We start from the raw sequence: 22,536 nt of genomic DNA, 5'->3' as shown, positions 1-22,536 counted from the left end.
GCAAAGCCTGTCAGCTACCTGGATCCAGGCAGCCTTTCCGTGACAGCTTTATGTCCGACACTAAAGAAGAATCAATAGGAGGCCAAGGGGTTGACAATTTCATTTTCTAAGAAGTGATCCATTGAGGACCAATCACCAAGCAGTGTTTATCAGCCTTGGGAAGTAACATTTTTTTTTTTTTTAATGGGGGAGAAGGGACAAGATCATGGCTGGGTCACTTGACAGGCGCAGTTCTCTAAGGTGGGGACTCATCATTGGAAATCCGATCAATCCTGCCTTATATAATAAAGTGATCAATAAAAGCAGAAAGGAAATTAAGTCATCAAGCTTGCGATGCTATTTTCTATAGCTACAGCTTTTCATAAACTTGTCTTCCTGTATTACATTTTCATCTGCTTTTCTTTATTTTTCTTTTATCAAAAAAAAAATCTGAAAAAAAACTTATAACGAGGTGACTTATTTCTAATTACTCCTGTCTGACTGCTGTATTTAGGATAACTTAAAATACAAAAAACAAACAAAAAAAGTAACTCTACAGGAAAGCCAGACCACAACTAGAGAATTCTTCCAACCAATATCTTGGTTGAGATTCGAGACGAGACCCACTTTCTGTGAACAAGTGCTCTCTCAAATGGTTCTGAACATTCTGGATGCTGGATTTCAGTCAAAGATTTTTGCAGTGGCAGTTATTAATAATGTTTTCCTTAGTTTTAGACTTTTCAACAACTTTATTTTCTGATGACACAAGTTGTTTATAATACACTGTAAAAATTTCAATGCAGAAATACGTAATAACAAAAGCAAAAGCCCATGTAATTTCTATACAATCCTCATCCCACTCCCTCCTCCTGGCTATCAGATGGATATAGATTAATGCCTATAGTTCCCATGTGTTTATGAGCCTGGCATGTGTACATGCACAAAGTCTAATGGCGATGAATAAGAAAGAGGTCCATCCTGATTGACTTCCAAAATCAAACGCCAGGAAAGGAAAGAACTCTGGGAATTCAGATCCTGTTCAGGCCAAGTTGAAGTTTCCAAAGCCTGAGCTGTACTATTATATAGGGTACAGTGGGCATGTCTAGATGTATGTTTGTGTGTGTGTATTACAGCAACAGGAGTGAGTGTTTGTGGTGGGTTTAACTCCTTCAAGACGAAATTCACTGCTCTAATCAAACAGACTTCGCACCAAAAAGAACACACACGATGACAAATGGAGGTGCCCGCACACAAGGAGTTGTGCTGTACTGTGTGAGAGGGATCATGATTGATCTCTATATACCAGGACATTCTGCAGAGTGAGAGCAGAGACGTGATATTAATAAATACGGGTGACAACTGAAACCATCCAGGCAAACTAAGATATATGGTCATCACCTTAATTATAATGTACCACAAAGTGAGAGAAAATCATGGTGGCTTGCCCAGGTCAGTGGAAACAGCTAGAGGCTATGCTGTGACATCAATAAGCTCATCAACTGTTGAGCCAGGAAAAGACAGTGCAACAGACAGTGGCCTGAGATCCAAGCACGGCTACTGGGGGTCCAGTAACAGATCTACCACTAAAGCAACATAGTGACTCCAGAGAAGGACTATACCTTTCTGAGTATCAGTTTCCTCTTCTATGACATGAGAAGATTTATATTTAAGAGGATCATTTTGACATCCCCGGGTTCTGCTTTTTTCTTAAAAGCCCCACCTTGTAAAACAGTTGATGGCATGGGGGGGTGGAGGTGGGGGGGTAAAGGTTGGAGAAGGGGAAGATTCTCACACGTGAGACAAAGAGGACCTAGATGTGGACACACATTGAAGACGAGCAGCTGTCCCCTCAAACCCCCTCCCTCCCATTCTTCTGGAAGCTCCAGGCAGTGTTAATAATTGAGGGAGGCAATGATAATAAGAAAAACTGGATCAAAAGAATATGCTTTCAAGCTCAGGGGTTGGCAAAGTATGACCCTCAGCCAAATCCAGCTCACCACCTGTTTCTGTAAATAAAGTTTTATTGTAACACACACACACACACACACACACACAAAAGAATATGCTGTCAAGCTCTTTCTATGCCTCTCTTTTCTAGACTGTTTTCCAAGTATCAAGTTAGAGTGTAAACTCTCATAGAATAAGTAATTGCTGTTTTAGATCCATTTCCAAGAACAATGCCATGCCCACGAAGTGCTCAAAGGATACTCTCTGGAAATGTCGATGGCTTTTCCTAAGGGAAGATGGAATGCCCACTTCCTTGCTTTGGTTACTGTTATTATGAACCAATATCACGTTGAAGTACTCTCTGTGTGACAGATTATCTACTTTGCCTATCAAAACTCTCCTGTCAATAACTCTTAGAGGCAGATATTTTATTATCCCTATTTTACAAAAAGGAAACAATGACTCAAAGAGGTGAAGTAACACAGCTGACAAATAGAGCTCAAATGTGAGGTCTGTTTAATATGGCTTTTTTTTTTTGGCCTTTAGCAGTCAGTTCAGGCTTAAGAGAGGTATAAATGTAACACCTTACAGCCTAGAATATCTAGAAAGTTCTCAATGGCCTGCTTTTCAGCTTAGTTTCCTGCAATCAGTTGGGTCTTTCCAGGACCCTCAGTGGTGAGGGCTGCCACCAGGGTCCAGCCGGAAGCTCTAGCAGCGGGGTGGGGAGATCAAAGCAAAGAGGAGGGAGTTTGTGCTGCAAATGCCATGTTTATGATGCTAATCAAAAGCCTCAGCTTTGTGTGGAGGAGACAAAAACTCCCTCATAAAAACTGGGAAGGGGGTCAGGGGCAGTGAGTGGCTTAAGTGCTTACCTCCTGCTGATGACAAAAGCGGCGATGAGAATAACCACGAGCACCGCGCTGCCGGAGACGGAGACCAGCAGGACGGTGGAGTTGGCCCCATCTCCAATGATCCGGGAAGGCACTGGCAAAGACAGTTACACAAGGATCACCTTGGGCAAGGTCCTAAGCGCTAGAACTTCTGACTGTCACAAGTTTCAACTTTCTGAAGCCATTTGAAATGCTCACAGCCTATTTTGCTCTACGTTACGTATTCACACAACAGCATCTTCTAAGACAGCCTTAACGAGACAAAGACATTCTTTTTTATAATTGCATGAAGAACTCCAACCAGAAGACTCTTATGAAATCCTATGGTAAACATTTCCACTCATTGCTTTTTCTTCTCTTCCTTTCTAGTCTCAGCCCAAACTCTTACTTAAGGATCTGATGAATTCCTTAGTGAGAAAGACACCTGGAAATTGCCAAAAGGACAAGCAGTTTTGAATGACCTCTCCACTGCATCCTCACACCCCATCTATAAAAAAACCTGTCTATTGTTGCCCAGCTCAAAAGCCACTTCCTCCTGGAAGCCTTCCAGGATAATCACAAAGGATGTCAAACCCCTTCAGATTTTATTCTAGAGTACTTTCTTTTTTCATTCATATTCTATTTAATAATTTGTGAATAAAATTACTTTCTAGAACTAATGTAGGAAATTCTGCCCCACCAGCTCCTTATCCAGTAGGCTCAATTTTGGTTTGTTAATTACGGAGGGGAGATGTCTTATGTAAATTGCTTATTCATAGGTATGCCCTCTATTAACATTTTGATTCAATCATCCAGTTGGTCCAACTCACAATGTTGAAAGATTGAGGTAGTTGTCTAGAGGGGCTTTTAAAAAAACTGATCTGACTTGATTTGAACAGATTCCTAGAAATAAATAGGAGAGAAAAAAAAAAAAATTGGTACCTTCTCGAATCTTCCCAGGGAGAAAACTCCTTAGCTTAATGTAAGATAGTTAGCTATGCAACTGTCCATTAGTCAGTTTGGCAATCCCAGTTTTCATGGTTTATGGAAGGCTCAACACAGGAGAAAGATAGACATTTTTCAATCATATGAAAAGGCAGATCAGATACCGTTATGAAAAATGTTCTTCTCTAAATAGCAAGAGGTGTGCTAAGTTACAGACACTGGCTGTCTAGTTTCAAGCAATAGTCTTTGCAACACAATGTTTGCCTAACCAAAAATTTGTATAGCTTCTCAGTTCACCATAATGGAATTTGCCCTGGATTGTACAAAGAATCTCAAAACTCGTTACCTGTGTTGGTTGTGACCTCCAGGGGCTCGCTGAAATCTCCATAGCCAGCTGCTGTCCTGGCTCGGACATGGAAAACATAGGAAGTCAGAGGGTTCAGGCCTTTGATATCCGTGTTCCTGGCAGCCGTCCTAACAATCCGATAGCTTCGTTCATTCTGATCCTACATTACGAGAGGATAAAATTAAGGAAGGTGGCAAAATAAATCTCCCACTTACTCCGATACAGTATTAAAGCAGCCAAGCCAGTTCACTCAGAGGTTGAAAGTAAATGGAGATTGATAAACTCTAAACACTATATTCAGTTCAATGTTAGAAGTACTATTGTTACTTAGATGTTGAAAGAAATGCGGAGTTCAGGTATGATCGCTATTGACACTGACCATATCCAGATCTTTACCCATAATCTTTTTTTTGAAAAGAACATTAGATGATGGTTGATGGCTTTTCTCACTCCACACCCAGCAATTTCACAGAAATAGCTACTGCAAGAAGGTCCCTTTTCTTTTTCTATTTTCCATTCTAGAAAATGTCAAAAATGTTATAATCTGGTTTCAAAAAAAAAAAAAAAAATCCTGTCCCCTTTCTGCTTTTAATAAGGAAGCCAATAAGTGATTACCTTTAAAAAGAAAGAGACAATTGTTCATTTTCTAGACAACCTTGAATGCAAATAACTCTCTTCAGAATGCTGTCCTTTAAGAGACAAGTTATTTGTAAAACATAATGTCTTTCTATAACTTTAAGAGGCTGAAGAATGTAATTTTCTTTCCTTGATTTTCTATTAAAAGTCATCAAAATCCACACCTTGATTCTGAATAGCAGTGATCTACTTAAACAGATCATTATTTCAACTTTTATGAGTCACTCTTCCTGATAGAAGGTTTATAGATAAGACATTCTTAGCTTAGCTATCTTGATTTGCAGGACTAGAAGGAAAAAATACAGTTATATTAGAACATAATGTGTTTTCTCTCTTTTTTAAGATTAGCAACTTAATACATAAAATTCATAATTGGATTTGATTGGGAATCAAAATGCATTTGGTTTTGAGATTTACTAGTATCCCAGGACTTATAACTGACCAAAACTATAGAGAGAAAGAAAGGAAGGAAGGAAGGAGGGAAGGAAAGAGGGGTTGGGGGGAAGAAAGGAGAAGAACCTTGCTTATTCAAGTAATACCTTCTCATAATACTTGACTTCATACTCCAAGATCACCCCATTGGGCCGGTCTGGTTCCAGCCAAGCCAGAGCAACACTGTATCTTGTAACTTCTTTAGCCTGGACCAAAGCAATGGATGAAGGTGCTAGTGGGGAAAAAAAAAAAAAAAAAAAAAAAGATATCTTACTTTAGGGGGAAAAATTGGTGGCATCAGTCAATAATAGCATCTTATTTTAGAAAACTGAAGGATTGTCTTGTCTTCTGACAAATCCCCGTTTTCCTCTTCCCTAGTACAAAAGCATATACCATTTTATGGTTCTTTCCAATATTTTTTTGTATATGGTTTGTCTTAAAAAGACCATCTCTGAAGTAGTCTGGTAAGTCCACAGGCCTTACCTCTACAGCACCTGCAGCCACTCCTCAGAAAGGCCGTAGGTATAGAGAATGCTATCCGCTTGTTTATTTTTTTGCAAGCCATGAAAACCTTTGGAAAATCTCCTCTTAAGCTCAGAGAAACTGCATCTCATACTACCTCCGAAGAATTGAGTGTCGTGTTATTGGTCTTTAATTTTAGACAAGAGACTTTGCAACTCTTCCAAGGGTACTGTAGGGAATGCCAGAAGGCAAACAATTTACATACTTTCCAATATAAATAAAAGTATTGCTTAATTACAGTAAGAGTTTCCAGTTCGAACACAACCAGGTAAATAATGAAGAACACAAATAAAGCTATGATAGTCTCTCTGGACATATATGGCATTTTGCAACTCTTTTACAAGAGTTGAAATATTGCTTTTGCCTGCTGGGTAGCAAACCTTCTTCTTCTGGGAAAGACACAAAAGCCGTCCTCCACCTGCTGTATTATCAGGGTTGGGGAGCAGAAACTTTTATCAACCCAGGCCACCTAACCCTTGCTTCTTCACTGTGGTGGTCGCATCTCCAGCCAGCCGTTATCAAGCTCTGCGGTGACCAACAATGGCACAAATGTGCCATCTCCAGGAAGAAGAGGGAGCGTTCACGAAATCTGTGATCTTATCTAACCAAGCTGCTATAGAACCAGATATCAGAGGTTTTCCTTAATGGAATGTATATTTTTATTCATTCTCAAACTGTGAATATATATGAAAACAAACGTCCAAAAGCGGCCACTGAGGAAAAACATAGTGCTGGGCTATCCTCCTGCACTTCCCCGGAACACACAACTGCCAAATCGTAACTCAGAGGAAGAAAAAGAGAAAAAGTAAAATAAATTATCTGAAAATGGAATGGGACTAGCTGCAAACCCTCTGATCACATCTGACAGGTATGCTGGTGGCAAGGGATGCAACCAGATACACCAAAGTTACATGTCACACAAGGGAATCTTCCTGCTAAAGCTAATCCAGCAGAGAGCACCTCTTGGAGGGGACCATCTGACAGCCTGGCATCTCTGTTAGGGGTGCCTTGAGATGGTAACACACACGCACACACACACACACACACACTCTCTTCCCTATTTCTCCTTCTCCTTTTCCCCCCACCCCCGCCCCCAAAGCTATTCCAGATTGGATCTCAGGCATAAACACAAGTAAATTTTCGATACAGTAAATACATACATCCTCCATCAAAGGCAACCCAAATGTTAGTAATAGCAAACTGAGTGAACAGAGAGACACGCAGCAGACATATATATGAAAGCCACGGAACACCTGTGGATAATGAGAACCGGAAATGCACTCATTAGCTGTGTCAAGGCTCCCCTGCAGCCCCTCACATTTTCTCTCTCTCTTTTTTTTTTAATGTTGAGCCTTCTTTTTAATTTATTTATTTTTATTTTTGGCTGTGTTGGGTCTTCGTTTCTGTGCGAGGGTTTTCTCTAGTTGCGGCAAGCGGGGGCCGCTCTTCATCGTGGTGCGCGGGCCTCTCACTGTCGTGGCCTCTCTCGTTGCGGAGCACAGGCTCCAGACGCGCAGGCTCAGCAGTTGTGGCTCACGGGCCTAGTTGCTCCGCGGCATGTGGGATCTTCCCAGACCAGGGCTCGAACCCGTGTCCCCTGCATTAGCAGGCAGATTCTCAACCACTGCACCACCAGGGAAGCCTTCCCTCTCCTTCCTTACTGGTTGACACTGAGCCATTGTCCAGCATAATCAAGGAGTGACTTTCTTAAATATAGAGGTAGCAAGGAGGCTAGGAAGGTTGCCTGGCTGTGAAAAGCCATTTCACTCCAGTTAATAAATATACGGCCTAACAGAGCACTTTAGCATCCACTCCATAAAAAGGGGCTCTCCCAACTCTCATGTTCAGGATTGGGAAATGAAATAGGAAAGTGAGGCTGTTAGAAAGAAAGCAGGAGGGAGGAAAATCATAAAGTTATAAAATGAACTTACGCTCAGAAATGTTCTAGATCAGAACCTGATCAGACAGATGTCTCGGGAGAGAATTGCCTGGTTGCCCTTGGAGTGAGCGCACTGATGAACCGAGACGGTTTCTCTCTGGTTGCGTTATCCCTAAATTATCGCATGTGGGAAATGAACCCGATTCCCACTTCGGGAGTTGCAGAGGTGGTGCTCCTGTGGCCATTCCAAGGGCATATGAGCTCCACCGAGGGCTCACAAAATCTCAGACGGGCAGTTCACAATATCATCGTGTTAACTAATCGGATATTCCTAATGCAGCCCTACTTGGAAGATGCACAGGCACGAACGTGAAAATAAACCGAGAGTGCATGCTTACTCAGCTGTTATAAACACAGAGGAAAATGAGATGAAAGAGGAAAGGAGAATAAATCATTGTAATTTATACAAAGTATGATGCTGTGTGGCTGTAAAGTCTGAATTCTTTCCAAACAGCTCTTTTTCAGAAGAGCATTTTTATCAGGCCACAGTGACAAAAGCAACCCATGACCAAGTGAGATTGAGAAGCAGGCCTAAAACAGGGATGCGCGTTATAGTCAATAGGGCAAGTTATTCTTCCCCCTGGAGAAGAGCTTCTTAACTTCCTTGGCAAGAAAAGCACCAGTTTGGGAAAAACTGGGCTCTGCCACACTGCCACTTTGGAGAGAAGATGCCCTCCATGTTACAAGCCGCATAAGGGTTCTTTCCTCGCCTTTCCTACCCTGCTTCCAATACAGCCTCCAACTCTACATCTAGAAGCCATCACCGTGCCTTGTGTGCCAGCCTGTGGCTCATTTCGCTAGAGGAGGCATTTGGCAATGGCATTTCTCAATCATTTCCCTCCCTCAGTGGTTCCCAAGCATCAGTCTTCTCATGCCACCCAAGCAAGTGCTACCACATCCCTCTGCAACTTGGATTATGATTTAAATAACAATTTCCTTAAGATGACATGCTTTATTTCTCGAAAGAAAACTTCCCTCTAGAGTTATCACGTGCAATCAATGGCAGGTAACCATACAAATAAAAATAATATATACACTAAAGAATATGTAACAATAGTATAATTAATACGATGTAAAAAAATTGCATAAATGCCCTTGCCTCTCTATGCTTTGCCAAAAAAAGAGATTAGCCAGTGTTAGAGAAGCATGAAGGATAACCCTGAGACCAATTTGAGATTCTGACCTTAGAGAAATCAGAACTGAGAGAGAATGGAAAAGGAACTAACTTTCACACAGAGCAACTCAGTATTACACAATGTCCCATCTGGGTCTCCCCTAAAATCATCTCTGATGCCACCATTGGTATGTTTCCACACTTTGGTAAACACGGCCAAACCCTACTCGGTTTAGAAGTGTTTTGGATCCTGAGTCCCAGTACCTCAGGGCTCTGCCCTTTGCCAACAGAATTAGAAGAGGAGATAAAAGACTAATAAAAAAACAGATTGAACACCCGTCCCAGATACATGGTTTAATAGGAGCTTTGACAAATCAGTGCCTTAGTTCAAAAGAAGGCTTCTCATCATACCGGGAATTTTGGTCCACATAAAAAGACCAAGCAGAAGAAAGGTCCTGCTTGCCTCCCAGTTTACGTTCCCAAACCTTATGGAGACTGGCTCTTCCACCGTACCGACGCATCCACTAACCACAAACTTAATGAGCACCAATGGAACATGGCAAAGAGGGAAACGGGCAAACGAAGCTAAATTAAATACAATCTCTGGTATCCAATTAAGTGCCATCTTATCCCTTTAGCCTCTTAACTGAAAAAAAAAAAAAAGAAGACAGAGAATTTTTTAATAATCTTACAGAGAAGACACTCTTTAGTGTCAACCCAGAGAATCCATTTTCTAGAACTCAAGAAACAGTTCCTGCTAACCTTCTTATCCAAGTCTTATCATGGCAATCGGGAGAAGTAAGAGACTTCCTCATTATACCGTGTCTTCAGACACGTAATACACTTGCAGAAGAGTGAGAGAAGCTGGGAGGAAGCTGAGGGTTGATGTAGGTATGCTCATTATAGGAAAAGGGCACATCTTAGACTGAAAGGCATTCCTCCCTACCCACAGACTTCCTTCATAAAAGAGATGTTTGCTTTAAGGAAATTTTGTGCCCCTGGACATAAGCAGCCTTCCTCTAATGCCTAGAATTTTGACATAACACACAACCAGAAGAGCTGGTCGTGCTAGCCGACAGCAGTGTGGTTAGAGAATCATGACGGATGGATGCAAAAATCACAAAGGCAAGAACTCCTAAAGGGTACTTTCTAAAGAAAGATTTGCGATTTAATTCAAATCAGCCCTTAATTTTCAAATTTTTAGAGCAGAATTTTCACTGTCCATTTTCCTGTCCTGAGATGCAGATGTCTGAGACCACCTTTTCCTGTTACTCTCAAGGGGATTTCAGTAGTTTTGAATCTAAAACGTGGCCTCCATTTCCTCTTCTTTTCACTTACAAATCATGCTGACATATCAATCATCATTCAATCATTCTACAAATGTCCTTTAAGCCTTTGCTTGAGGAGAACTTAAAGTAGAGCTAAATAGGCATTTATGTTTTAAAACTTAAACAGTACTTGACTAAACAGACAGTAACTGGGATAAGAAGCCAGAATGTGGAGGAGTGCATTGTGGATTACACAAAGAACCATGGAGGATTTGGACTAAGGTTGGGGAAGTGTGGGCCAGATTGATTTGTTGGGGCAAACAAGAAGCAGAAAGGGGAGAGGATGGCTGATCAGAGCTGCACTGCTGCACATGTGACTGGAAAGTTCAGGAAATCACTAGCCCCTTGGTTCTGTGGGGGCAGAGGGCTCATCTAGGACACATGAAATGAGGTAAAGATGAAAAAGCATCCTTAGCCACGTGGAGTAGTCTTCATTTTACTAATTTGATGGGGAAAAAAAAAATCAATGAATTTAAAAAGGATTTTGGATAAAAATCCAGGTTTGAAATTTACTAGCTGCCATCTTGGACAAGTTTCCTTGCCTCCATTCTCCCATCTGTAAAACACGCTCCTTTCAGATACAAGCATGTAGGCTATTAGAATGTACAACCTATAAGCACAAGACTTATCTCTATATGCCCGCTATTCAAGATCTTGTTTGGCATACAGTGGGCGCTCAATAAATCTGTCGAATGAATAAAGGTGAACTAAACGTTTAAATAGATCTAAAAAACTCTGTAGCCAGCAAGATGTTTTCTAAATATAAAGTATCAGAAGTAAGTCATCCCTAAAACAACTTTATATCTGCACCTGTTTCAGATGGCCTTTTGTGGGTTTGGTGTTGCTATTTAGGTTAACAAGATACTGACAGTCAGGAGTGAAGCAAATGACAATTCTAATTTTAAATGGAGTCTCTGTTTCCTAAGGCTTTTTTGGCGCTTCTGAACTTCTGTCGAACACACAGGCTGTAAAATGTCATTCAAAAGTAAGTTAAGGGCTTCCCTCGTGGCGCAGTGGTTGAGAGTCCGCCTGCCGATGCAGGGGACACGGGTTCGTGTCCCGGTCCGGGAAGATCCCACGTGCCGCGGAGCGGCTGGGCCCGTGAGCCATGGCCGCTGAGCCTGCACGTCCGGAGCCTGTGCTCCGCAACGGGAGAGGCCACAACAGTGAGAGGCCCACGTACCGCAAAAAAAAAAAAAAAAAAAGTAAGTAAGTTAACATTAAAACTAGTTTTCACTGCACCTGTTCCATATAGCATTTTGAGAAATTGCTCTTTCCCTGGATGAGGGCGTCGACAATATGTTCGGTATTTCTCCTCTGTATCTGGAGGGCATATGCACATAGTTTTCCGGACTTCCTAACTACAAAGGTGAGTGGTGTTGAGATTCCCTTCAAGTTAGAATCCTAAATCCAGAAAGAGCCCCAAGCAGCCCCCTAGTTTGACAAGACCAGAGTTATCTCTAAAGACTCACTAGCGTAAGCACAGTCACCACCAGGGGCAGCCCTTAGTACCGCATATATCCTTGAAATCCCACGGACAGGACATCATTGTTGAAGTGTCAGGGTAACCAAGTACAGTGCCCTCTGCAGTCAGGGTAGGGACAGCAAGATTAAGCGTGTGAAACAGACTGTCTTTCCACGTACCCACTGCAAACAAGTAAAATGGTAGGAAAATATCACTTTTTAAAGATGGAGCAAAAACTCAAGAGGATAAAAGGAAACTTTTACCGAAACTTGAGGCTGAATGATCTGAGCTTTCCACTAGGAAGCCAAGAGAAATTCTCTCCCCATCAAATAATTCTGTATTCAAAATAATACATACCCTCGAGAAACTGAGAATGCTTTCTCCGTAGAATCCGCATTGGCCATGTACCTGTGATTACTTTTGGTTTGAGAGCAGACCACGGCGCATCCCGAAGGCCCAGGTGGGTTTTATCTCTATGTGTGCTTTGGATAAACAGAAATAGCCTAGATTCGGGGCTCCATCACGACTTTCCAACAGTCGTGCGTCTCACAATGAACAATTACAGGAGGTGCTTTGATGTCAAACGGAGGTGGCTCCTTTTCGGAAAATGGTAAATTTCACCTTCTTTGGTTCAAAGCTCAGCAGTTCTAACCGCTCCCCACCGATGTGAATGCTGCAATTTTCTTTTATTCACTTCCTCAATGACTTGCCATCAAACACCTACAAGTCATTTTACTGCAGCAGTTTGGTCCTTGTGACACCCCAATAGGATGAAGAGAAAAAGAGACCCGGAGAAAAGAAAGGGAGGAAGGAGTCACTATAGTCCTTCACTTGTGGGCTGTAAAACTGTCTTCTTGGGTCCTGCATCACAGCGTTGAATTATAAAGAGTTTGGGGGACCTACCCACTGCATTTCATTACTGGCTCAAATTAGCGGGGAGAAAGGAATAAGGCAGGAAATAAACAGATGCAACAAAAGGTCTCCAGCCTGTGGACAGGGAAGAGTGAAAATGGCCCTTTATGGACCTTAAGAAACCTAAAGCCAAGGACGCCTGTGGTTCTCAAGCCCATCGTTTGGAGGGAAGACGTCTTTAACCTCAGCAGGGTTTTGTTTCCCTCCCCAAGATCTGAATTTAAAGAGGCAATGTTTACTTAAGGGGTCTTTCCCTGATAGGAAAAATAAACCTACAGTTTATACATAGCTCTGCTTAATGCAAATAGCGTATTTAGATTGAATTATTTGGAGCTTAAGGTGGTTTTTGTTCCCTCTTTCTTTCTCATTTCAATGCCACAGCTCTGATTTGCTCTTTATCCAAGGTTGGTGCATTTTAAAAATTAAATGCTTCAGAGCACTAATGATATCCTTGTGATTAAGGGTTTTGCCATCGCAGAGATGCTAAGAACTCGGGTGCTAATATGAATTGCTGTCTTCCACATCGCACCAAAGGGAGGACAGGATTCTTCCTCTGAGCTTTGTATTACCTATGGCACCAAACACCACTGAGCAACTTTTATTTTTTACTATGATATTGCAGTAGTTCGTGGCACTCAACAGTGCACAGAGTGCTTTCCTAGACACACGATCTTGTTTGCACTACATTCAATCAGTCAGCTGGATTAGCCCTCTGCTAATCCTTAGATACAAATCATTAAAAGACTCAATCCCTATCCACCCTCCCTGAATACATCACTGATGTAAGAACTCAGCTCTGCACCCCATAGCTTTTAGCTGCTGTACCATTAATAAGTACCTAAGCACATTTTCTCATAGTCAAGAAGTGAAATTGTTTCTAAAACAAACAGACAAAAGGTATGGAAAAACCTGATTATTCTAAAATTGATATGGAATTTTTTTTCCTATTCAACAAGAGACATGGAGCCAGATTCTCAACTAAAGTCTTCAGGAGACTGAATTAAATCAAGTTCATTTATATTGAAATATGGAAATATTAATATTAAGCTTATACTTAAAATGTATGAGGGATGCACTTTTTCCCCCATAAAATGATTTCCAAGGTCAGTACATACAGCATCTATTTTAAACAAATACTATAACATAAAGCAGGGTACAGTAACATTTACCAAAAGATACAACAGACCTGTGCTTCCAGTGAGGGACAGAATCTGTTCTGGGGACGTTAATGGTGCTTTAACTAAGTGATCCAACAGCAAGACTTTACAAAGCGTTTAACTCAGACTCTTATTTCTGCAGAGAAATGGGTGGCAGATTATCTCAGGCAAATTCTTTACAGAGAGCTATCACCCACAGTTTAAATAAAGGAATGCGATGCAATTCTTAGCCTTTACATTAAGTGTTAGCATACAGAAGTTGAAGGTCTTGGGATAGGCCTCTGTGGCTAACTGCCCAAAAATGGGAGTTCCCCTCCCATAAGCGCTTCTGGGACGGAGCTGCTTAGACAAGGTCCACATTTCCTAGATCTCTTCACATGTAGGATGGTTCACATCCCTGAGTTCTGGGTGTGGGTTGAAGTAGTGACTCCCCTTCTAGATCTATCGCATAAATAGCTCCCTTGGACTCTCCATCCTCTCTAACCCACAGTCTGCCAGCTCCATGTTGGTGCTCAGGGTCCATCTTGGAAGCTCCCCATAGACCCTCCCCCTCTTCGCCACCAACTGGATGTGACTGGAGCAGGAAACAATTTTCTACCGTGTTAACCTGCTAACTGACATTTGGGGTGACGGCAGCCCATTCAGGTAAAGTGGAGACATTCAGGGAACAAAGGGTCCGAGACCTACGATGACGGCTGTTCGACTTGCTATTTTTCGACTTTATGATAGCGTGAAAACAATGCGCATTCAGTCGAAACTGTACATCGAATTTTGGATTTTGATCTTTTCCCGGGCTAGCAGACGTACTCAGAAAATCGTTCTGATTTTCACTTTCAGTATTCAATAAATTCAACACTTTATTATAAAATAGGCTTTGTGTTAGATGACCTCTGCCCGACCTAAGTGTTCTGAGCACATCTGAGGTGGGCGAGGCTAAGCTATGATGTTTGATAGGTTAGGTGTATTCAATGTATTTTCAACTTACAGTGAGTTTATTGGGGAGTAACCCCATTATAAGTCGAGGAAGAGCTGCAGTAACATCTTCATACAATAACTAACTAAAATAAGTGTAGGAGTACCGTGGCCTGCAGAAGATTGAGCCGTACTTGAAAGCTGCCTGAATGGTCTCCCTCTTGGAAACTCCAGCTCCTGGGCACCCACAGCGAGCGGAGAGCCACTTGTTTGTGAGGCACTGGCCGAGTGCTGCCCTGGGGGTCAACAATGCCAGGAACAGACTGTGCAGCTTTGCAGGGACACAAGACACAAGCACAGTCCCAGATCTTCTAACAGTGACTGAATTCCGCAGAATCACGAAATGTTGGGCAGAAAGATTCAGCTGAGCTTGCTTTAACGGGAAAAGACAGCAATGTTCTCAAAATGGCTTGGTTTAGTTTTCTTTTTAGAAAACAGTTTAGTCTTCATTGAATAGCTGACAGCTCATGCAGGTAAAGACTTGGGCCACGTGAATCAGAGCTAAACAGAGAAGAATGGGCAAATGAGCAAAAATATGCTTTTGGCCTCCTCTGCAAGGCACCTCCACACACTTAACATCATTTAATCCTTGCAACTCTCAAGTCCACAGTTATCATTAACACCTTTGATTTTCTGTTTGGAAACTCCTGCAGCACAAGGAAATGAAATGATTTGACCAAAGCTATAAAATGAGATTTTAAAACCCAAGTCTGCCTGACTCAAAAGTATGTATGTGATCCTCTCTCCACATCACATGTCTGTAAACACACACACTCAACTAGCGTTTATGGAGCAACTAGTAAGTGCCAAGCATTGTTTTCAATCTCTTGCGTGGATTAATTCATATAATCCTCACAAATACCCTCTGAGGCAACGTACTATTATTATTTCCATTTTACAGATTAGAAAAACAAGGTAAAGAAAGTTTGAACAGCTCGCCCCAAGTTGTAGCTTGTAAGTGATGAATTCAAAGGTCAGGTCCTAGAGCCCACATTTTCAACCACTGATCTGTAAAAGCCTCTAGTCTCTCCCCTTCTTTCATTGATAAGAAATTAGAGATTTGAAGGCTAAATGGCCTCTTCTTCCACAGCATCAGCTGCATCAGTAACAGAGCAAATGTTAGGTCTGCTATATGTTAGGTTCAGGGCCATCTATGTACATTGTTGGTTGCCAGAAATCCAGAGATAAATCAGACATGATCCCCGTTAATAGACAAAGTGTAAAGCTTTGGTGATGAATCATCTCAGAACTACCTACAGAGTTAAGAAGAGAATCACCTGAAACTGAAAATTTAATTACAAAATAAAATAATAGTATTTGGAGTTAAGGAAGAAGTGGGGGGCAAAAGGCAGGCAGGCTTCTGGAAGGTTGGCAATGTTCTTCTATTCTTTGACCTGGGTGCTGGTCACAGAGATGTTTGTTTTGCGATAATTCATTGATGATACATTTGTCATGTCTATTTTTCTGTATGTGTATATATTTTTCAATAAAAAGGTTAAAGAACAAATAAAAGTGTTAGCTAAGAGTATAAAAGATGGAATATTAAAATTAATAATAGAAAGACCCATTCACAATTTTTAGTTAGCCCTCTGGGGTCAAAAATCTGAAAGTGCCATGAAAGATGCACATTCTTGCAAATTAGGGCTTTTATAACTATTTAATCGCTATATTTAATACCTGAGCCATACAGCAATTGCTGCTTTCCACAGTAAGGAAAATGCATTCTTTAAATGCCTGTTTTTCTTTTCAAAATAACTCTTTTGAATTAGCATTCCTACATGGATAGCCATTCCATTAGTGTAGAATTACAAGAGAGTGATGTCTCAATGTGAAACCAAGGCCACACCCCCCAGAATTAACTGGGAATGACTTAGGGGGAACCCGAGTGTCTCTGATGCAATACGATTGTGTCTTCTGTTTCGTCTGAGAGCTGCTTGTTTTACTTTCTACTTGCTTACTAAGAAGTCTGTTGGCAGGTTCTGACAAGGGTAGTCCAACACTTGCCAACAGAAACATGGCAGGATTCAGTGTGTATTTCCTGTTAAGTAAGAATGCCAGTTTGAGGCAAACAGGAAAACAAGTCTTTCCACTGGAAGGCGATTTGTAAGAATTTGTCTGAGCAAGACAGCCTTTTTAAGATAAGAGAACAGGGTAAATCTAGCAACAACAGAAAAAAATTAAATAAATATGTTTCCTCTGAACGCCTCTAGGAAGATGAATCTTCTCATTGCGCCTCAGTATGTTGGAAAGTATCTTATATAAACTCTTAGCTGAAATTGTTTTATGTGTCTTGCTTAGAATGAAGAGCCCTAGGCAATATAGTCCCCTCCATGACCAACAATGCCCTCTGAAATTAATCTGGAATATGAAGGATGGTGTCAAGGAAAAGTCTTCTCCTATTGAGCAGAAATACAGCACAGAGAGCGGAAAAGGATTAGCTGCTGTGAACGAAGGCTTCTGTTCCTTTAGCTGTCAGCTCCACTGGAGAGCTTCAGGCATTCCAAATCTGGAAAATAAAAGCTGTGCTGTGGGCTTCAGGTTCTTTTGTTACTCAGACAGCTGCTAATCGTCCTGCTGCGTTAGGAACCAATGAGACAATGCTGTAACATTTAGCTTTCTGACATTCAAGGCATCTAGATCAGTCCCCAATTAAAGATGTATTAATCACAAAGACTCTAAAAGCCAGGATGATAGATGCACCCAGTAAATCTTTGCTCTTGCCTTTTACTTTCACACTCAGGTTTCTACATTTACAGGCAGAATGCTTAAAAGCCTACTCCAGAAACTGACCAATAAAAAGCCTTGTTCATTACTCTCTATCAGATGCTTGACGATTTCCTGTGCCTGAAAAGCCTTTCAGAAAGAGGTAAGACATTGATCATTCTGCTAAAAGAGGCTGTCTGCTTCAATAAATAGATCCACTGAGGCTGTTGTCATCTTGACTTTTAAGTGTGATAACTAATTCAGGAGTATGGCTTTGCCACTTGCTACAGGGATATCCAAATTGTCTGCGGAGTTTACAAAAAAAGCCCTTAGATAAACCTAGGAAAATTCAAGGAACAAAATATTAATAACGCTAATACAAATAAATAATCTCCTCCAAGTCAGGCCAAGTCACCCTCAGGTCATGGCCCCAGTGACAGTGAATAAATTATGCTTCAGATACCTGGAACAACAGAAAAGGGTATGTGTTGGATGAAGCCCCTTGAATTCTATGCTTTGAAATTTATGTTAATGAAAGCCTCAAAGTTACGTCTTCACATTGGTTTCCATTTCACAAAGGCATTTAAGATAGCCTTATTAATTCTCCATCAAAGGGTATCATCCATATCATTTGCTGTGAATAAGTGACCTGGCAATCAACCCCAAAACAAACAAAGAAAAAAATTACAGAATAAAAGCAGATAGCCTGACTGATACCATCATACAGGCCAAGAATCCAATTTCTTTTTTTCATCCTTATATAAAATTTTCATAGGAGGCACCTAATTACTCTAATACAAAATAAAGAGAAAAAGCCTCAACACAACACAGAGTTATGGCAAATCTGTTGCAATTAGATTCTTATTTTTTATTTCTGAGGTTAATGGAACCCGTAAGAGACAAGTACACTATCTGCAAGGTGCCAGCTCAAGGTACTGAATTCCTTGGCTTTCAATGGAGCCTGAATATGTCATGAATAACTCCTTCCCCATCACTGTCTCAGTGACAGTCCACTGTCTTCCAAGTTGAAAGACAGGAAGTCAATTAGTGTCACTTATGATGTGAACACCTGTCGACTAAGACCTGGCCTGAGACCAATTCCATTACCATAGCCATTCAGTGGCTGCCAGATGGTCAGGCCTTGGACCACTTATGATGCAGTCCAGATACAAGAAGATGACTTAAAGACAGAAAGGTCCAGAGTCCCATTAGTCATTTCCTGAGCCATCCAATTCCCCATCACATATACAGCTGGAACAGGATACCTATTCTTCCAAATGGTTATTTTAAAAGACCTCATGAGCTGCTCAAAAATAAAGTCATGGCGACCCTAAACTGAGTATATAAGCTCCATAAATGGTAAGCATTTTCACGAGCCATTGTTATTTTTATCTTTGAAATTACTTTTTAGTAACTCATCTTTCTTTCTGTTATTGCATTTTGAAACACATAGGCAGAAAAGAGAAAAAAACAGAGATGAAAAATATCTGACAAAGAATAAAGTGGAGCATGAAATTATAGGCTACAGATGATCCCTGACAGGATGAGGTAGGCAGAGGAGACATTCCAACACAATTTTGGTTGCAAATCTATGTGTTGTATGCTACTCGGAACTTTTCCAAGTCCAAATGTTGCTTGGCTGAAAGAACAATGGCTAAATACTGAGAAGTGATGGCCACGGATGGTGAACTAGAAGGTTACAAGTAGAAAGAGAGACAGAGAGAGAAACAGGAAGTAGACCAATCAGGTGAAGTACTGAGGCTCTCCATCTTATTTTCAGTTTGGTTTCACTCTATGGAAGTCTGGGAAAGTTCTGAACACAGAGAATCGTACTCAGGGGACAATATCCACGAACCATAGCATGCTGAGGAACTGGGGTTTAATACTACCTAAGGAAGCCTTCGTTTTATTTGTAGCCAAACCTTTCTCGTTCAGTTTCTTGCTGGCTATATAGACAAGCACCGAGAAGTGACTGGTAAGGGGAGGGTAGAAATACAGAGACCTTGGGGTTAAATTACAACCAGCGTGTTTTAAAAATGCTTCATATATAAACGGTCACCACATGCTATGCTCTCCAAAAATGTGGCAATGAAATGGTATTCTTGCAGCCCTCCTATTTGAAACTATCTTTTTGGCAATTCTTTTGAAAGCTATGATAGAGGTTTAAAAAAAAAAAGAGCATAATTTATGAGACGGAATTTTAAGCTTGGGAATTGCCAACCAGAGAATTAATTTTGTTTTAATTTGGGGGTATCAGCTAGAAACTAAACTGTATGTGCCAGAGTTTAAACTCCTATAGGCATTATGAGACTGAGGCTGAGAACAACCGAGACGTGAAGTTTTAAAATGTTATTAAGGCCAATAGGTGTCTCGAGCTGGGTCTGTGCTTGAGAATCCAAGATGACTTTTGTAGTCATGAAGAATAACAAAGAATGTATTAGGAAAGTTGTAACTGTTTTAGGACCTGATTATTTTTAAAACTAGGAGGTTCACAGCATCTCACTGGGGCCTTTCTAACACAACTTGCTGAAGGGTAAAATTCAGTATCACTAGCTCCAACCAGAAATCAACCTGTAAGTACCGGAAGGACCTCATTAGAACAACATTTCACCCAGAAATAGTCCCACAGCGTGGTCTCTAAGAAAGATGTTGGAGCAGGGCTCCATTACACTATGAGCAGTTTTATGAATGTTATTTCGTGTGTGTTCTAAAATAGGAAGGAAGGAAGAAAAGAGAAAGAGTGAAAGCCATCATCCAAAGAACTCATACAGTTAAGGTTATACCCTTGAAGAGTTAACAGTGAGATGCTTCCCATCTATCTATCTCCCCAAACAATACACTTTTACATTATATCAAGATTCCTTAAATATATTACCAGCCTCGTAGAGCCACGCCTTAATGAGTTGGCTAATCAGCATTGATGTATGCAAGGAGGGCTGTGAAGATAACTTATGCTTTTTAAAAACTATGACCACTGTTCTGGTTATAAAGACACTCAATGTTCGTACGGCAAGATTCTGCTGTATTTGTACTTCTTGTTTTCAATGGAAAACAAAGCAAGAAGTGTCCTGATTACATACTGTAATGGCAATCCTACCCCTATTTTAAATGGGGAAAATGAGATGATGTTAGCCAGGGGTTCCCCAGCCCCAGGGTCCCCGCTACAGGTCCGCGGCCTGTTAGGAACCGGGCCACACAACAGGAGGTGGGCGGCGGGCTAGCGAGCGAAGCTTCATCTGCTGCTTCCCATCATCGCTCACATTTACCTCCTGAATCATCCCTCCCCCGCAATCCCCTGTGGAAAAACTGTCTTCCACGAAACCGGTCCCTGCTGCCAAAAAAGGTTGGGGACCGCTGACGTTAGCAACAAGAACTCCCAAGCCTCCAAAAGCATCCTCCTAGAAAGTTTCCTAAAACCTTGCTCTCCTGAAGCCCTGAAGAATCGGGATCGAATTCAGTGGGTTTCAATGCAAGTAAGGGCTCCTCCAGCAACGCTTAGGATAACCTGAAACTTTCATATATAAAAAGAAAAAAGTCCTTGATTATCTTGGAGAGGGGAAGGAACACTTAATTAAGCTTTCAGCTAGTTGCATATTCAAAATCCCTGGCCTGTTTATATGTTTGCCCTGGCTTTGATAAAGGGACATGGAGGAAGCTGTGCTCTCATCCACCTTCACGCTATTATGCTCAAAATACACACTTATTATGTGTGTGTGTGTGTGTTTTTTTAGAAAAGGGGGGGGTGGGATTCAGGAGGCAGACTTACAGCTTGCAGTACCTTACCTAAACAACACCAACTCTCCAGGGAGCCACTGTGAGCTTGCCCCTTTCAGTGCTTGTCCCAATGGATGGATCTTACCCAAGCCTGTTACACACAGCAAACTTGCTGGAGGCGGGTCCCTATTTAGCACCCGCTGTGAAGCTGAAGCTACACATTGAAGTTGTGTTTGTATGCACACACCGACAAAAGGTTCCTAGATAAGAAACTTTTAAATTCAGCTACCCCCCAGCTTTCATCAAAGAGGCTTTTTGACCAAACTGCCTGAGAAATTCATGCACATAGATTATCATTTAGAAGATGCCAGGCAAAAAGGAGTGGCCCACCCTTCCTCTTGTTCTTCCTCTCCCCTTCCCTTCCAAGAAGGGTGGCAAATCCCTACCATTTTCCCCGTAAGATACTTTAGATAGATCATGTTTTAGAGAGTAGCTCTCGCGCTTTGTCATAAAGCACAGGAGAGCCACAGCAGAGCTCCTCCTGGGTGGGCTGACCAATCTATCAGAATAGGGAAAGAAGGAATTTAATGTCAGAGCTGTTTCTTCAGCTATGGGTCTATATTGGCAGCCATTTGACTGACTGTTCAGCTAGATTCCAGCACTCTGGGGTACCAACCTTCACATGTGCGACCAAAATCATTAGTGACCTTTCCCAATGAAAGCCACGGTATTCACGAGGCAAGTGATGTGTGGCACCATCTCTCTGTTTCTGTTACTGCAGTTTTGGGGCAACCAATGGAAACTTTTCCATTCTTCTGGCACAAGCCAAGGAGGAAAACATTTGTGTGTGTGCGCCCGCCTGTGTGTGTCTTGGGGGTGAAAGGTAGACAGAGGGGGACGATCCATTAAAAATATATTTTTAATACTCATAGAAATAGCTACGTAAGGTATGCCTATCTTGACAGATTTAAAGTGTAAAACCTAAAAGAAATCCTCTCGAGTCTACCTGAAGGAAACACAGAAAATGCTCTCTTGCTGTACACCAGCATGAAAGCAGCACACGGCCACTGAGTTTCAGAGAAGGCTCTGTACAGCAGGGACAGGTGTTTTAATAGTCTCTGCAGATTTAAGATCTCTCAATGCAGGACTAGTCCTGCAGCACGGCTCTTGGTTTTCCCCGTGTTTAAAGAAAACAACTCTTTAAAGACATCAGTATGGGGTGAGTGAAGCTTTGATAGAAGCTTCTCTGGATCTTTTTGTTGATGTTTAGTTGCAAACTGGACCCTATAGAGTCTCTTCTGGCTCCTCTGAGGAGACAGCCGTTCATTCAGCCAGCTGGAGTGACAACTAGACAATTTAGAAGCTCATCCGGAACCTCTGCTAGCCCTGCGCTATTCCTCTCTCATCTCAGTAGTTATTTTTCACATCTCTCGATGGCTTCTCCGTAGGGTGTAAAAGTTGGCCGTGGTGTCCGAAGGAACAACTATAACACTAAGGAATGAAAAGCGAATCAGCATCAAGGCTGTCAAGCGTTTAGGGTGAGCGCTGGCGAGCTG

At 41.6% G+C, this 22,536-nt stretch overlaps 1 protein-coding gene across 2 annotated transcripts in view; it reads right to left on the bottom strand.

Annotated features, from left to right (window-relative positions):
* EPHA4 (EPH receptor A4) overlaps positions 1–22,536 on the bottom strand; it is a 144,408-nt gene that overhangs the window by 32,081 nt on the left and 89,791 nt on the right. For both annotated transcript variants that reach the window (XM_024763269.1, XM_024763270.1), the window contains exons 6-8: positions 5,262–5,386; positions 4,087–4,246; positions 2,799–2,910 (exon numbers count right to left, since the gene is read on the bottom strand). In XM_024763269.1, the coding sequence (XP_024619037.1) occupies positions 2,799–2,910; positions 4,087–4,246; positions 5,262–5,386 (397 nt within the window). The remainder of the gene's footprint in view (positions 1–2,798; positions 2,911–4,086; positions 4,247–5,261; positions 5,387–22,536) is intronic.

Source organism: Neophocaena asiaeorientalis, unplaced genomic scaffold (assembly GCF_003031525.2).
Source record: "Neophocaena asiaeorientalis asiaeorientalis breed wild unplaced genomic scaffold, Neophocaena_asiaeorientalis_V1.1 scaffold86, whole genome shotgun sequence".
In the NCBI taxonomy this organism is placed as follows: Eukaryota; Metazoa; Chordata; class Mammalia; order Artiodactyla; family Phocoenidae; genus Neophocaena; species Neophocaena asiaeorientalis.
Note: the sequence above shows the minus strand (reverse complement) of the source record. Positions and strands in the feature narration are given on the sequence as shown.